General features: G+C 42.2%; 1 protein-coding gene across 1 annotated transcript in view; it reads left to right on the top strand.

Moving 5' to 3' along the window:
- The window catches only part of LOC119778599 (extracellular matrix protein FRAS1-like), a gene marked incomplete at its 5' end in the record, with an annotated part of 55,982 nt that extends 42,644 nt beyond the window's left edge, over window positions 1-13,338 (top strand). The window contains 17 exons of the mRNA XM_038277919.1: window positions 635-782; window positions 873-1,078; window positions 1,158-1,314; window positions 2,609-2,809; window positions 2,887-3,074; window positions 3,157-3,432; window positions 5,292-5,524; window positions 5,614-5,774; window positions 5,919-6,133; window positions 6,948-7,098; window positions 8,451-8,558; window positions 8,694-8,853; window positions 8,944-9,060; window positions 9,143-9,309; window positions 9,682-9,887; window positions 10,963-11,109; window positions 11,349-13,338. Coding sequence (XP_038133847.1) covers window positions 635-782; window positions 873-1,078; window positions 1,158-1,314; window positions 2,609-2,809; window positions 2,887-3,074; window positions 3,157-3,432; window positions 5,292-5,524; window positions 5,614-5,774; window positions 5,919-6,133; window positions 6,948-7,098; window positions 8,451-8,558; window positions 8,694-8,853; window positions 8,944-9,060; window positions 9,143-9,309; window positions 9,682-9,887; window positions 10,963-11,109; window positions 11,349-11,918 — 3,411 coding nt within the window. The remainder of the gene's footprint in view (window positions 1-634; window positions 783-872; window positions 1,079-1,157; window positions 1,315-2,608; window positions 2,810-2,886; window positions 3,075-3,156; window positions 3,433-5,291; window positions 5,525-5,613; window positions 5,775-5,918; window positions 6,134-6,947; window positions 7,099-8,450; window positions 8,559-8,693; window positions 8,854-8,943; window positions 9,061-9,142; window positions 9,310-9,681; window positions 9,888-10,962; window positions 11,110-11,348) is intronic.
- Between the last annotated feature and the right edge of the window lie 769 nt (window positions 13,339-14,107).

Raw genomic sequence — 14,107 nt, 5'->3', positions numbered from 1 at the left:
TTGTCATTTTCTTAGAGATGTATGCAGTGACCTGCATGCTTTTTACAATCTTGTAATCAGTTCACATCCGTTTCCAACAGAGAAGAAATAAAAATCCAGGATGCTGAGGGACTTGGAAATAAAGCAACAACTGAAAATGTTGCATTTTTGTTCATTTCACTTTACCAGCAAGCAGTCAGAGGAATAATCAGCCTCATGTGTGGTGAGGCTATGACTGACCTTCAGAGAAGAAAACACTCACAGAAGCTTTAACAGGGGTTATCTCCATCTCAACAACAGAAAAATCACTTAAAAGGCTATCAGATTAATGACTAGAATACAATTGAATTTAACTCTAGCTTAAATTATATTATCTCATGCTTAAAGGTGAAATTACCCTTCAGAATAATTTTCTTTCCTTTATTTTTGTGGAGCAAGGGATCACTGGAGGTGAGTAGATTATAATAATCTGTCTTTCTGTCCCGGTTCCTTGGCTTAAATCCTATAGAAATGCAAAGGGATGAGCTAAAGGGAAGGGATGAGATGCAGGGATCTGGACAATGAGGAATTATCCTTCTCTCTATGATCTTAAATCGTGAATAATTTGCAAACCTTCCTTTGGTTTTTATTTTTTATTTTTTATTTTTTTTTTTAGACCTGCAGTTTGACCATCATGGATGACATTCAGAATCCATCCATCGAAGGACCCGAGTCGTTTGTTATCTTCCTCAGTTCTCCACAGGGGGCAGTCCTGCAGGAACCCTATGAGGCCAATATTTTCATCACTGACACTTTCCAGGACAGTATGTACCTGAACCAAGGCTCTAGGTTTACATAAGTTAAAGCCAGTTTAGAAGCACTTCTCTGAAGCTCATCTTCTTCTTTTGTCTCAGTTCCTACCATGCAGTTTGAGAAGACCTCCTATACTGTTAAGGAGAAGGACACGGTACTTCACCTCCCAGTCATCCGGACTGGAGACCTTTCCTTCAAGTCATCGGTGCGGTGTTTCACTCGAACCATGTCTGCCATGGTGATGGATGACTTTGTGGAAAGAAGGAACGCTGATGAATCCCAGATCACTTTCCTCAAAGGCGAGAAGGTAATATGCTGACCCAAACTGTCAAAAACAAAACAATGTTTGGTGTATTGGTGAACTTACGTCTTTGTTGGTTTATCAGGTGAAGAACTGCACAGTTCACATCAACGACGACTCTGTTTTTGAGCCTGAGGAGGAATTCCAGCTGCATCTTGGTACGCCGCAGGGTGACCATTGGAGCGGTGCGATGGTTGGAGTTAATGACATTGTGACAGTCACCATAACCAATGATGAAGATGGTAAGTTGACCCTGAATATTTGACAAACTATTACCTGCAGCTGGTGTAAACCCACTGTGGAAAACTCCCAAATGTGTAGAAAAAAGCTGGACATGCTGTACAGATCACATCCTTCAGCAAATCAGCTTTATTCATATGAACCTTTTTCAAATTTCAAGTGACACAAATGATTTTACAGTAAGAAAAGCATAAAACAAAGAGAAATGAAAGATGCTGAGCAAGAGCTCTAGAAACGTACATAAAGAGCAAAACTAAAAAGCATCAGAAGGGATTTTGAAGAACTGGTGCTGGGATAAAGACAATGGCGTAACTATCGGTAAGCAGAGACTGCAGTTGCTTAGGGGGCCCCAACCTCTTAGGGGCCCCGTTACTGACACCTGGTTGGTCCCCTATGCAATTGTGGACTAGGACGTATCTTTGCAGATGTAATGGTGCGAAAAATTCCTATTTTACCCACCTGGTGCTAATATGTCTGACCGGACCTTATTTATACCCAAACACATTCCAGATTTCAACATGATGGTGAGCCGTTTAAACACGACATTAATTGCAAAGCAGAGAGTGGTACTTTTAATTACTTTGCTAATAACTGTGTATAGTTAGTTAGACAGTTGGTAATGGGTGTTGTACTTCCTATGGGGCCCACCCAGATAATGTTGCTTATGAGCCTATTGTTGAGTTGTTACGCCATTGGATAAAGAACCACTCTTCCAAGTCCGAGGTCATGGTTCTAGACTGTAAAAAAGGGGGATTTTCCTCTTTCAGTTGCAGTAATGCAGATACTGCTTCAGTCCATTAAGGTGAAGAGAGAGTGAACTGGAAGGAGAGGTTCCTGATAAACTGATCAGTGCCCTTTAGTTTGCATTTAGTTTACATTGAGAAATGAAACTGAATTTAAAACAGACCTTAGGTTTTTATTTTATTTGATCTTTTTTTATTTAATCTTTAACAGAAAACCATAAGCCGTTGAGCAGACGGATGCTAACTGGGGGAAAATAGACAAAAATGTTTATAAAGCAATGTATAAATTGTGCATGTTGGGATAAATCAGTGCATTTAAAAGTCTTTTAGATTCATGGATTTCCAAGTGTTTTGCTAAATTATTGAGTGAGAACTAAATTAATAGATTTTCTTGGGTTGCTTCTCTACTCCAAGGATATAACTGCTAAATTTTCTATGTTTAAACTTGAGTTGTTCTTGTTCTTTAGTTCTAACAATGTTTTCAACCAACAGACACATTAATCATGTTGAACATCAGCTGATTCTATTGATTGTCTTCTTCTGTTCCGCCCAGCTCCCACCATTGAGTTTGAACAGGCTTCCTACCAGGTCAGAGAACCTCCTGGTCCAGACGGTGTTGAGGCGCTCAACATCAAGGTGAATCGCCGTGGAGACCTAGACAGAACCTCCAAGATCCGCTGCAGCACCAGGGACGGATCGGCCCAGTCTGGAGTGGATTATAATCCCAAGAGTCAGGTCCTAAAGTTTACCCCAGGTCAGTGGAGAGAACCTCTGGTCCACTTTCCAGTGTGGGACTTCACAGGGGTTAGACTGTCTCTTCTTGTTTTGAAGGCATGGACCACATCATGTTCAAGGTGGAGATCCTGTCTAATGAAGAAAGAGAGTGGCATGAATCCTTCTCCCTGGTTCTTGGTCCTGATGATCCGGTGGAGGCTGTGCTCGGTGAGATCACCACGGCAACAGTGACTATCCTGGATCAGGAGGCTGCAGGCAGTCTCATCCTCCCGGCACCACCGATAGTAAGAAGAACCTCTGTGCTGTCTTGAAATGATCTCTATCTTTTTTTTTAACTCTGAATCACCTCCTTTCCTTCCTCTTCAGGTGGTCTCTCTGGCTGACTATGATCATGTCCAGGAGGTGACCAAGGAAGGCAGTAAGAAAACCCCCTCTCCTGGCTACCCTCTGGTCTGCGTGACTCCCTGTGACCCCCACTACCCAAAGTACTCCGTAATGAAGGGGCACTGCGACGAGGCGGGAATCAACCAAACCCAGGTGCACTTTTCCTGGGAGGTGGCAGCACCAACGGACTCAAGTGGAGCTCGTTCCCCATTCGAGACGGTGACGGACACCACCCCCTACACCAGTGTCAACCACATGGTGAGACGAGATGGTTCACTGCGGGAACAAAGATAACATGGTAGATAGGGATGGAATGAAATAATAAAGTTAGGATTTATTGTCAATTTATGGTTTATTTAGATCAAAATTTGTTCCTTCAGATTAATTGATAATGTCTACCGTATTTCCTTGACTATACGCACCTACTTTTTTTGCAAGATTTAAACCAAGTGGCTTATCTGCTAACCATCAGGAGTCGGAAGTCAAAGTTGGTAATCAAAGAAGAAGGGGCTAATTTTCATTTAGAATATTCATTCAGAGAACAAATGCGTTGTTCACTCATTTTAACATTGATTTGCAATAAAACTGTTGAACCAATGAAGAGACTTTGCTTCAGAGCTGAAATAAAGAGCTGACGAAGTCTTTCATTAGAGGCTTTTATTGCTGTGAGCCAACAAGCTAATAGGAACTGGTATTCTTCGTCCCCTACTTAAATTTCTTACAGTGATGTTACTGCTGTTCACCAGAGTGCACTGTCGTTCATTCTAAAGCAGAGCCTCACTAGTTTTTTCAAGAGAAGTAATTCTAGAGCAAAAATATGAATCGATCCACAGTCCGGTCCAGGATTATTTACACTGTTTAACAGTCACAAGGATGCAGAATGAGCTTCATGGGGTTCTGTTTGTAAATATGAACATTTGATGAGCTCCTTAATGGTATAAGGGAAGATTTTCCCTCATTTCAATTTTTAAAAAATGCGCATGCACAATCTGTACCTGCTCCCGAGAGGGAACGCCTATTAAAGTTACAACATATAACTAGCATGATGACTTTTATTAGCAGTGATGTTAAATTAATTTCTCCAAATAACATTCCAAACTTTGCCTGTCGAGTAGAAACTTTGCAACCGATGCATCAGTGGGAAGCCCGACCTGTGCTTTTAGTGTACGCCATCGCGTGAAAGAATCTCCCAAAAACACTCTGGTCTTCATTCTCTTCTCTCAGGCCTCTCTCTTCTTCTCATACTCACACACTTTTTCGCTTACGACCCTCGGCCATTTACAAAGAACCGCGCTGAGAAAGCCGAGCTTTGATCACTGTCTGAAACCGTAGCTCACCACAGATATGCAGTGAAAGTGTGCATCTGCAGAAAAAAGATCTGGGGACGAGCACGTAGGACGGCCTTACATAAAAACATCACCAAAATGATTGACAATTAGGAGGACCACTTATTTAGATGATTCACCCAGAAAAAGAAAATCCTCCACTTTACCTCTAAGTTATAACCTAAATAGCCCCTATTCCGCTGTGCTGCACTACAAAGCAGCATAACTTTGCTGTTGTGCTCAGACCATTACGATGTAATTATACAAAGGTTACAGAAACATTTGTTACATGACAGCATCCAGAATCTCCCCTTCAACAGTGTAGCTGACAGCACAGTCCAGCACTGGAGGCTGGATTACACTATAAACAGAGAGCTATATCACAAATAATAAACTGTAAGAATTTTAAATAATTTTTTATTGAGGCAGTATTTAATACAGCTGATACAATAAATTGTTAAAACTACAATGTCCTGCTTTTTATTTTAATTGAGCATGTAAAATATAAATGTAGCCCTTCAGGTTTTGGAAAATGTCTGCTTATTAATCGCTAAAATTCATCAACTTTAGATTAAATAATTTACTAATAAATTTTAAGTTGTAGACCAGATGTGCATTCCAGGTCAGTTCAACCCCTACAAGGTGGGAGGTATTGCTTTAAATCAGCTGGACGGTTTAAATCAGTCTAGTTTCTGGGATCACTGAGGGCTCGTTTATTTGTTTGCAGTATAAGCCTAATTTCTCTAACTAAATATTTAAATTTTTACCCTCACCTCATTTTCTCCCCCTCAGGTTCTGGACAGCATCTACTTCAGCCGTCGCTTCCACGTCCGCTGCGTGGCTCAGGCCCGGGATAAAGCCGGTCACCTCGGCACGCCGCTTAGAAGCAACATCATCACCATCGGCACAGACGGCTCCATCTGCCACACCCCTGTTACCACGGGAACCGCCAGAGGCTTCCAGGCCCAGTCGTTTATTGCTACGCTTAAATACCTGGATGTCAAACACAAAGAGCACCCCAACCGGTCTGCAGTGTCTAAAAACTATTGTTGAGAGCTTTGTCCAAGCCTTATTTTTCTAAATAAATGTTCTGCTCTCTTCTCTCCACAATCAGCATCCATATCTCAGTGCAGATCCCACACCAGGACGGCATGCTCCCTTTGGTGTCCACCATGCCGCTGCACAACCTGCACTTCCTGCTCTCAGAGTCCATCTACAGGCAGCAGCATGTCTGCTCCAACCTGGTCACCATCAAAGAGCTGCAGGGGCTTTCTGGTATGTAAGACTCTCTCTAAAGGTACAGATAATCACAGCAGAGAGGTTCAGTGGGCGAACTTTAAATTCAACTTAAAGATAATTAACCAGAATTTTTTGGTTTAAAGACTGAGACCGACTTTCAGAAACAATGTTCTTCCGCAGAGTCTGGCTTCCTGGACGACGTATCCTACGACAGCATCTCGCTGGGTCCAGGCTATGACCGGCCATATCAGTTTAACCCCAACGTCCGTGAGGCCAAGAGCATCCAGCTGTACAAACACCTGAACCTGAAGAGCTGCATCTGGACCTTTGACGCCTACTACGACATGACCGAACTCATCGACATCTGCGGGGGCTCGGTCACTGCTGATTTCCAGGTGTGCAGAGAAACGCTTCTAAAACATCATCTACACTTTGAACATTTTGTTTTTTGTAAAAATGCAGCAAGAGATTATTTATCCCAAAAGAAAGTTTTTTTTTGCTAATTTAGGACTTCATCTTTTTGTTTTTGCATTTTTTCCCACCATAGACATGGATATTCTGAACTAAATATTACAACGTTTAGCAGTTTTTCTTCCAAGGTTTACCCTTGTTATATAAAAATCAGATTAAGTTAATTGTTTTTGGAAGTTGTGTATTATTTCATGTAAATAAAAAGTAAATCTGGAGGAAAAACTATATATATATGCGCAGTGACACCGCTAATAATTATTCAAAAGACTTCTGATTAGACAGACAAACACTTAGTGACATCTTCTTAGGAAAGAGAGAGGTTCAAGGGGTCACCACTAAAGAAGCCATTGTTTACATATGGCTGTATCCAAGTGCACTCATAGAAAGTTGAGTGGAAGGTAAGAGTGAGGGAGGAGGGGGTGGCTCAAGAAACAGGGATTCTTTTTTACAGTTTTCATAAAAATGCATACTTCCTTTCTCTTAATTTTAATACTTTTTTTCAAAGTGTTTTTTAACTTTTTCTCTAATCTAGGTTTTATGGTCTCATGTTTAGCTAAAAAAATATCTCAGCTCAAAGTTGCCACTAGACATTTGGACACTAATCTAAAATGGCGTAACCACTATATAGTGATTAGAGTGGACATTTTGACGCAGCCCTAGACTAAAGCTTGGATATTAGCTCTGCAGAATCCAAACTAAACGTACTGCTTTCTCTCTCTTTTTGTTTTGGTTTTTTAGGTTCGGGACTCGGCTCAGTCCTTCTTGACTGTACAGGTTCCTCTCTACGTGTCCTACATCTACGTGACGGCCCCCAGAGGCTGGGCATCTCTGGAGCATCACACTGAGATGGAGTTCTCCTTCTTCTATGACACGGTGCTCTGGAGGACAGGTCAGACGAAGCACTGGTCTAGGGCTGTTGTAAACGAATATTTTAGTAATCGAGTAATCTATCGATTATTCTTACGATTATAAAATTATTAAAAAAAACTATTGGCAAATCTGCAATAACACCAGTTAGTCCAGATCAGTCCAATATCTCCTTTTTGAGCATCCCTAGCAGTTAAATGTTTGTAGTTTAGAAAGTTTACTTGTAACAGTAGTTTGCTTTAACCTGAAGAAAAGTTATAAGATATTAAATTATATTCAAATAATAAAGTGGCAGGCTCAAAAATATGCTTATAAAAATGTCTAAATGTAAAGGTTTGAGTTTGTACAGAGTTCTGCAGCCTTAACTAGTCATGATAAAATGCAAAAATGTTGCTATTTTTATTAAAACGATGCTATTATTTATTCTTGATTGCTTAGGTATAAACAAATATAGAATTACTACAAAAAATATTAATCAAAAATTTCTAATTCATACATAACAGTAGCGAGAAGAAAAGACTGTAACTTTTCAGGATGGAAAGACACCAATAAATAAATGCTTTTCAGCTTATGCCTGTAATCTGTTGCTGCGTATTTTTATTAACAAACTTACATTAAGTCCTGCATAATTTCTCTCAGTTCCACCCTCACATACAATTTACACTACACCCGGTTAAGTAACCGCTATGTTTAGATGTAACGTTAGCAAAATAGTGTGCCTCAATTTACATCTATAACATGGCAGATTATCACACAACGTAGTTAGCAAAGAGAACATAAACGTTACCTGTTGGCAACCGTGTACGAGTTGGATGCATGTAGCGGGTGTTTTCTCTTCAGATGCTGCAACATTGATGTCGTGCTGTTGTGGTACGCCAATTCTGCTTTGCAGTGGATGCATTGCGCTGTGTTGTCCTTTCTGTTTAGCCTAAAATGTTCCCAAACTTTGGACATTTTTTGTCGCTTTCGGGGTTCTCCTTCTGAGCTTTCTCCGGTTCCCTCCATAGCTACAAACTTAGCACAAGCGCTCCAGGCGCTAACGGAAGTGGTAGCGTTGTGCAACACAAAAACCCTCCGGCTAGACCAGTGTGCTGCGTATTTAACAGCATTGCTTATTACAATACAATAAATTTAGCGAAGCTTCGAGGCAGATAAATTTCCTCGAGGATTTTTTGTAATCGAGTTACTCGAGTTACTCGATGAATCGTTTCAGCCCTACACTGGTCTCACTCCTGATTATTCTCTTTGCAGCTTTGCATCCAAAAGTGAAATTAAAACCCTGCATGGTTTAACATCAGATAACACAGACAGAGGTGATTTAAACGTGCTTGCACTTTGCTTCTTATCTGGGTTGTGTTGTTTTCCTGCATGCAGGCATCCAGACAGACAGCGTCCTATCTGCCAGGCTGCAGATCATCAGGATCTTTATCAGAGAGGATGGACGGCTCGTGATTGAGTTTAAAACTCACGCCAAATTCAGAGGTCAGTTCCTCGCCACAAAGAAATGCTCATCAGAGCGGCTCAGATTACTTTTTAGGTTTAGAAAACATTCATTCTCAAATAAAGGTTGCTGCTGTTTGTTTAGTGATCTTATCACTGCCATTTTTCCTCTCCCAGGTCAGTTCGTTCTGGATCACCACACTCTCCCGGGCCACAAGTCCCGTCTGATGGCACCCGACCACCTGGGAGGCATCGAATTTGACATGCAGCTTCTGTGGAGCGCTCAGACTTTCGACTCGCCGTATCAGCTGTGGAGGGCCACCAGCTCCTACAGCAGGTGTGAACATTTGACTTCATTCAAGTCACATCTGTCTCTGTAGACCTTTCTGGAAGCTTCCTGCCTAATGATCCATGCTGTGTGATACAGGAAGGACTACTCTGGGGAATACACCGTGTTTTTGGTCCCGTGCACCGTGCAGCCAACGCAGCCCTGGATCGACCCCGGAGATAAACCTCTGTCCTGCACGGCTCACGCTCCAGAGAAGTACGGACTCACAGCTGCTATAAAACCAAGGGATCCATTAAACATCGGGGTAAATCCTGAACTTTTTTATGTTCTTTGACAGGTTCCTCGTTCCGATCGCGTTCCAACAGACCAACCGGCCCGTTCCGGTGGTTTATTCCCTCAACACGGAGTTCCAGCTGTGCAACAATGAGAAGGTTTTCCTGCTGGATCCAGCCACCGCCGACATGTCCATGGCTGAGATGGACTACAAGGGAGCCTTCTCCATGGGTAGGAGTCATATTAGAGAAAATGATGCTGTATTTATCCTCCTTGGATTTAAACATCCCAGTATAGCTTTCATGTAAATAGAATCTGTTGAATGATATTCTTCATTTTACTGTTTCTTGTGGATATTTAAGTTTAATATTCTAGATGTCGTGACAGGCAACTCGTTGCAGAACCATATGGATGGAGCGCAACAACCTACTCTCCCTGCCTTAACCAAATCTGTGTTTCCTTAATGGCTAAAGCTCTTTACTTTATCTCCTCTTCAGTCATACCTCACTGTGGGGGGCTAGAAGTTGGTTGGCGGGGCAAACAGCCTTGAAGTTTGTTGTGCACCACTTAGAAAATGTTTAAACACCTCTTTCCCCCCTGCAGGTCAGACTCTGTACGGCAGGGTGCTGTGGAATCCGGAGCAGAACCTGAACGCGGCCTACAAGCTGCAGTTGGAGAAGGTTTACCTTTGCACCGGCAGGGACGGCTACGTTCCCTTCTTCGATCCAACAGGGACTCTTTATAACGAGGGGCCGCAGTACGGCTGCATCCAGCCCAACAAACATCTCAAACACAGATTCCTGCTGCTGGTATAAATTCAAACATTTACTTTTTTCACTCATTTTTGTTTTTATTTTTATTTGCATCATTATTGGGTTTATTGTTGGTGTTTTTTATTTTTTTTCAATGTGCATTTCTTTCAATCCTTCCGTTGTTTTTTAGATATCTTTCTGAAAGGTAATAATTGATTTAAACCAACTCTAAGGAACTTCAAACTAATAGAATGACACCTCTGTCATGACCCGACGGGGTCTGTATTGCTTCACTGACACTAAGCAACTTAGAGGAGGATGGCAGTGTCCCTGCCTCACAAAACAAATATCAATTTGCAGACTGCTTTAAGGCAAACGTCATCTCTCTCTTTTCAAATTGGCTAGAAAGACGAAGGTCACTGCGACTAAATTCCCCTAAGAAACTATATTTGTGCAAAATATGCAGGGTTGTTATTCAGGCAATGCGGCAGCTTCCTGCTATGCTTCTGTTTGCTGTGAAGTCATCCAACTTATTTATGTATCTCAAGGCTCTAAACTCATCAGCATATCAGTCGCTGAAATGTGACATTGTTTCGCCATAATGAGGATTTTACAACAATTTGGTCTTTACCACTCTGTTCACCGAGGAAAATGCTGTCTTCCTTGAAGCAAAACAATACAGATTTTGTCCACCGGGGGAGCCAAATCACACCAAAACTGAAAGTTCTTTAATTCTTTAGAACCAGTTTAAATGCTTTAGTTGGCTTTTTTTATGCTGGTTATTCTGGTACTCTGGTTTAAAGTCTAATATAAAAACAATATAGATTAAACCACAAAGTTTCATTGAAATATATTTCTCATTAATAATGTAGTTTATTTTAATCTAATATAACCTTAACATGTCCTTACCGTTTTCTCTCTGAAATACTCCAAAAAAAAATTTAAGCTTGCATAATATTTGCATTACCATATGGTTACCTGTTTTAATTCACTTAGCTTTTGTTATTGGTAAACATTTATGGTCTGGTTATGGTCAAAGTCTGCGCAACACAACCAAGCAACAAAATTTAAATAGAAATAAAAAATCCACGATTGCATCACTATACCCATATTCTCCATCTTTGCTTTTCAGGATCGTAAACAGCCGGACGTATGTGACAAGTTTTTTCATGATGTTCCCTTCGAGGCTGATTTTGCCTCGGACGTCCCAGAGCTGCAGGCCATGGCCGCGATGCCTGGTGTTGATGGCTTCACCATGAAGGTGGATGCTCTTTACAAAGTGAGTAGACCTCCTGTTCTCAAGTTGTTTAGGGTATCTTTTCATGATGAAAAATGAAAGAAAGAGGCGACAAAAGGGAGACCATGATAAAAAGTCTTCTGTCTGCTTCATCACCTGCAAAGAGAGATTACTTCAGATTTTAAATGTTTGGGCGGCAGCCATCATGATTAGAAAAGTTTATTAATGTATAGTATCCACCTAGATGGCTGATCCCTTTAATGCATCTGTCTGACTGACAGGTGGAGGCGGGCCACCAGTGGTACCTGCAGGTGATCTATGTGATCGGCCCAGAGTCGCGCTCCAGCCCCAGGATTCAGCGCTCAGTGACCTATCTGCTGCACCGACCCAAACGAGACGTGGTGGACCGTAACGGCCGGCTGACGCTCGACGAATCACTAATCTACGACAACGAGGGCGACCAGGTGAAGAACGGCACCAACATGAAGTCGCTTCGCCTGGAGGTCGGCCCGTCAGCCACATTCAACGCCCATGTGGGCGGCTCTGTGGGCGGGGGGGTGGCGGCTATCACCCTGCTGGTCTTGGCGCTGCTGGCCTCCTGCTTCCTGTTCCGCCGCTGCAGAAGGTCGGCCAAAAAGGTGACGAAGGTCCCGAAAACCTGCGAGGAGTATCCGCTCAACACCAAGGTGGAGGTGTGCATGGACAAGTGCATGGAGAAGAACTTCAGTACCAAGCAGTGCACGGTGAGGAACGTCAACATCAACCGCAGCCAAGAGGCCAACGGCAAAGTGAAACAGGTCAACCTGGAAGTGAAACTCCACAACAACCTCAGCGACGGCACTGAGGTCTGAAGCACTGACGAAGGACTAATCGGTGAAAAGAGAATCAAAATATCTTATTTTCTAAAATACGATTCGTACTTAAAGAACAGAGATGTTTTTGTTTATGTATTTTTATACCACAGTGAAAAAGGGAAGAGTGTGACGTGCAGGCGACTGGGCAAACTCAGGAATCCACAAACTGCTCAGCTGCATGGTCTTCATCTTTATTTCTGTTCTCTTCTAAATCCATATTGGTTTCACATCCATCGAGGTGAACAGTAGCTCCACACTGGTGATTTTTATCTTCTGCATCGTTACATCACACTGATATAAACGTCACTCTGCTGTATGAAGAAGCAGGCAGGAAAAGACCTTCTGCTTTGCTGCATCTTCACTTCATCCATCACGCAACTAGTCCTGCAATATAAGAATCACTAAAACAACTCCTGCATCTGCTGAAGCGGCTTGAATATAAGGCACAAAGGAACGTGCTGGTGTCTGTCGCAGGCTACGCGAGTGCTGATAACTTAAAAACGAATGAAACCTTTAAGTGCGATTATGTCACAACCTTAGTTACTCCCTTCTTCACGAGAAAGAGCTTTGACTTCTTTCATTAAAATGTGTTTTAAGCCTTATTTACACCTCCTTTACTCTAGATCACCAAAACACACCTAGATCTATACATATCATACCCCGCACATCATCTATCTCTGTTATAGGGAGCCCTTTGTGTTCTTAGTAAGACCGCATCAAGACCTCATTATGACCTTTCCAAACCCTACCTATTTTTGCAACAATCTTCAGACCATAAGCTTCAATTAGTTTCTTAACTTGGTTACAGCGAGCCAACTGTGTTTTAATAATTTTTTAGGGTTTTTACGGCACTAGTTGTTCATTTTCTGTAGGTAGAAGGGGGGGAGAGACATGCAGCGAAGGACCACAGGTCAGATTCGAACCCAAGTCGGTTGAGGACTAAGGCCTCCATATGTGGTTCGCATGCTCCTACCACTGCGTCACCGAAGCACCCCCATGTGTGTTCTTATTAAAACAACATCAAGACCTTTTACCTTTGCTTATTGTGCTCTGTCTTGCCATTGGGGACGCTTGTGTCCCTAATAAAGCCGGGCATACACTGTATGATATTTTCAATCGTTGCATTCAGCTTTAGCTCAAACTGTGTGGCATGCCACAGGGTTTAAAGGTTCACAGCTTACGATGTACATTCTTGCACTGTACGGACCGACGCTCTAATGCGATCTACCTGCTCATACTGTACGTCAATCTGGAGGAAGTAGAAACCGAACTCCCCTGTTTGGACATGTTTAGTGCGTGAAGTTCTGGTAAATCGGCTCGTAGACGCCCGTAGCTCTGCCTCAACAGCAGGATTTGTCCATGAACACCTTACGACGGCCGATATCAAAGATGTTTGATTTTCTCCCGACCTTACGATTCCTGATCGGGAGTTGGTCGTGAGAGGCTAATGTCCATCATTACCCCCTGTATATTACATGACACAGGACGCACGATGAGGCTGAAACTCGGCACAATCCAAAAAATTCTCGCACAACTGGAAAATCTGCCCAGAAAAGGGCAAAAATTCGTACAGTGCATACCTGCCATAAGACAGCATCAATACTTCAACAAGACTCTGCTTCCGTCTCTGCCACTTGCATTGTGTTATATCCAGGTAATAAATCCTCTGTGATCCGTTGGTCATGCCTCTTCAACCTCTAACTTGATGCTCTTTGTGCTCCCATTATCACCTGGTCAGGATCTTGCAGGTTTCTTTGTTTTACGTTGGGGGGGGGGTCTTCATTCAGTGTTAAAGTGGGGGTTTAAACATCTGTATTTACTGCCATTTTGACGTTTTTCTCCTATGCCCATACCTGTACTGTATTCACACAGCTGCCAGTTTTTAAGTGCCATGCAGTATTTTGTTCTTATGTGACTGAAAACAGGTCGTCCAAAGTATTTCGACTGAAGAGCGTAGGAGTGTTTATTTCCATGTGATTGTTCCAAATCCATCCAACTGACTGACAGCTTCAGCCTTACTACCGTTTGAGTGAAAAGAATCGCTTTTTAAACATGTATTTTATATGATTGCTGTCTCTGCCTGCCTTTTGTTCGACCCAAAGACTCATGGTTCAGTATCTGTTACTTTTGATTCATTTATGCATCACTGAATTACTCTTGTCTGATGTGTTATATCACAGCCCAGC

This window comes from Cyprinodon tularosa, unplaced genomic scaffold (genome assembly GCF_016077235.1).
Source record: "Cyprinodon tularosa strain WSP-4 unplaced genomic scaffold, ASM1607723v1 ctg1355, whole genome shotgun sequence".
Lineage (NCBI taxonomy): Eukaryota > Metazoa > Chordata > Actinopteri > Cyprinodontiformes > Cyprinodontidae > Cyprinodon > Cyprinodon tularosa.
Note: the sequence above shows the minus strand (reverse complement) of the source record. Positions and strands in the feature narration are given on the sequence as shown.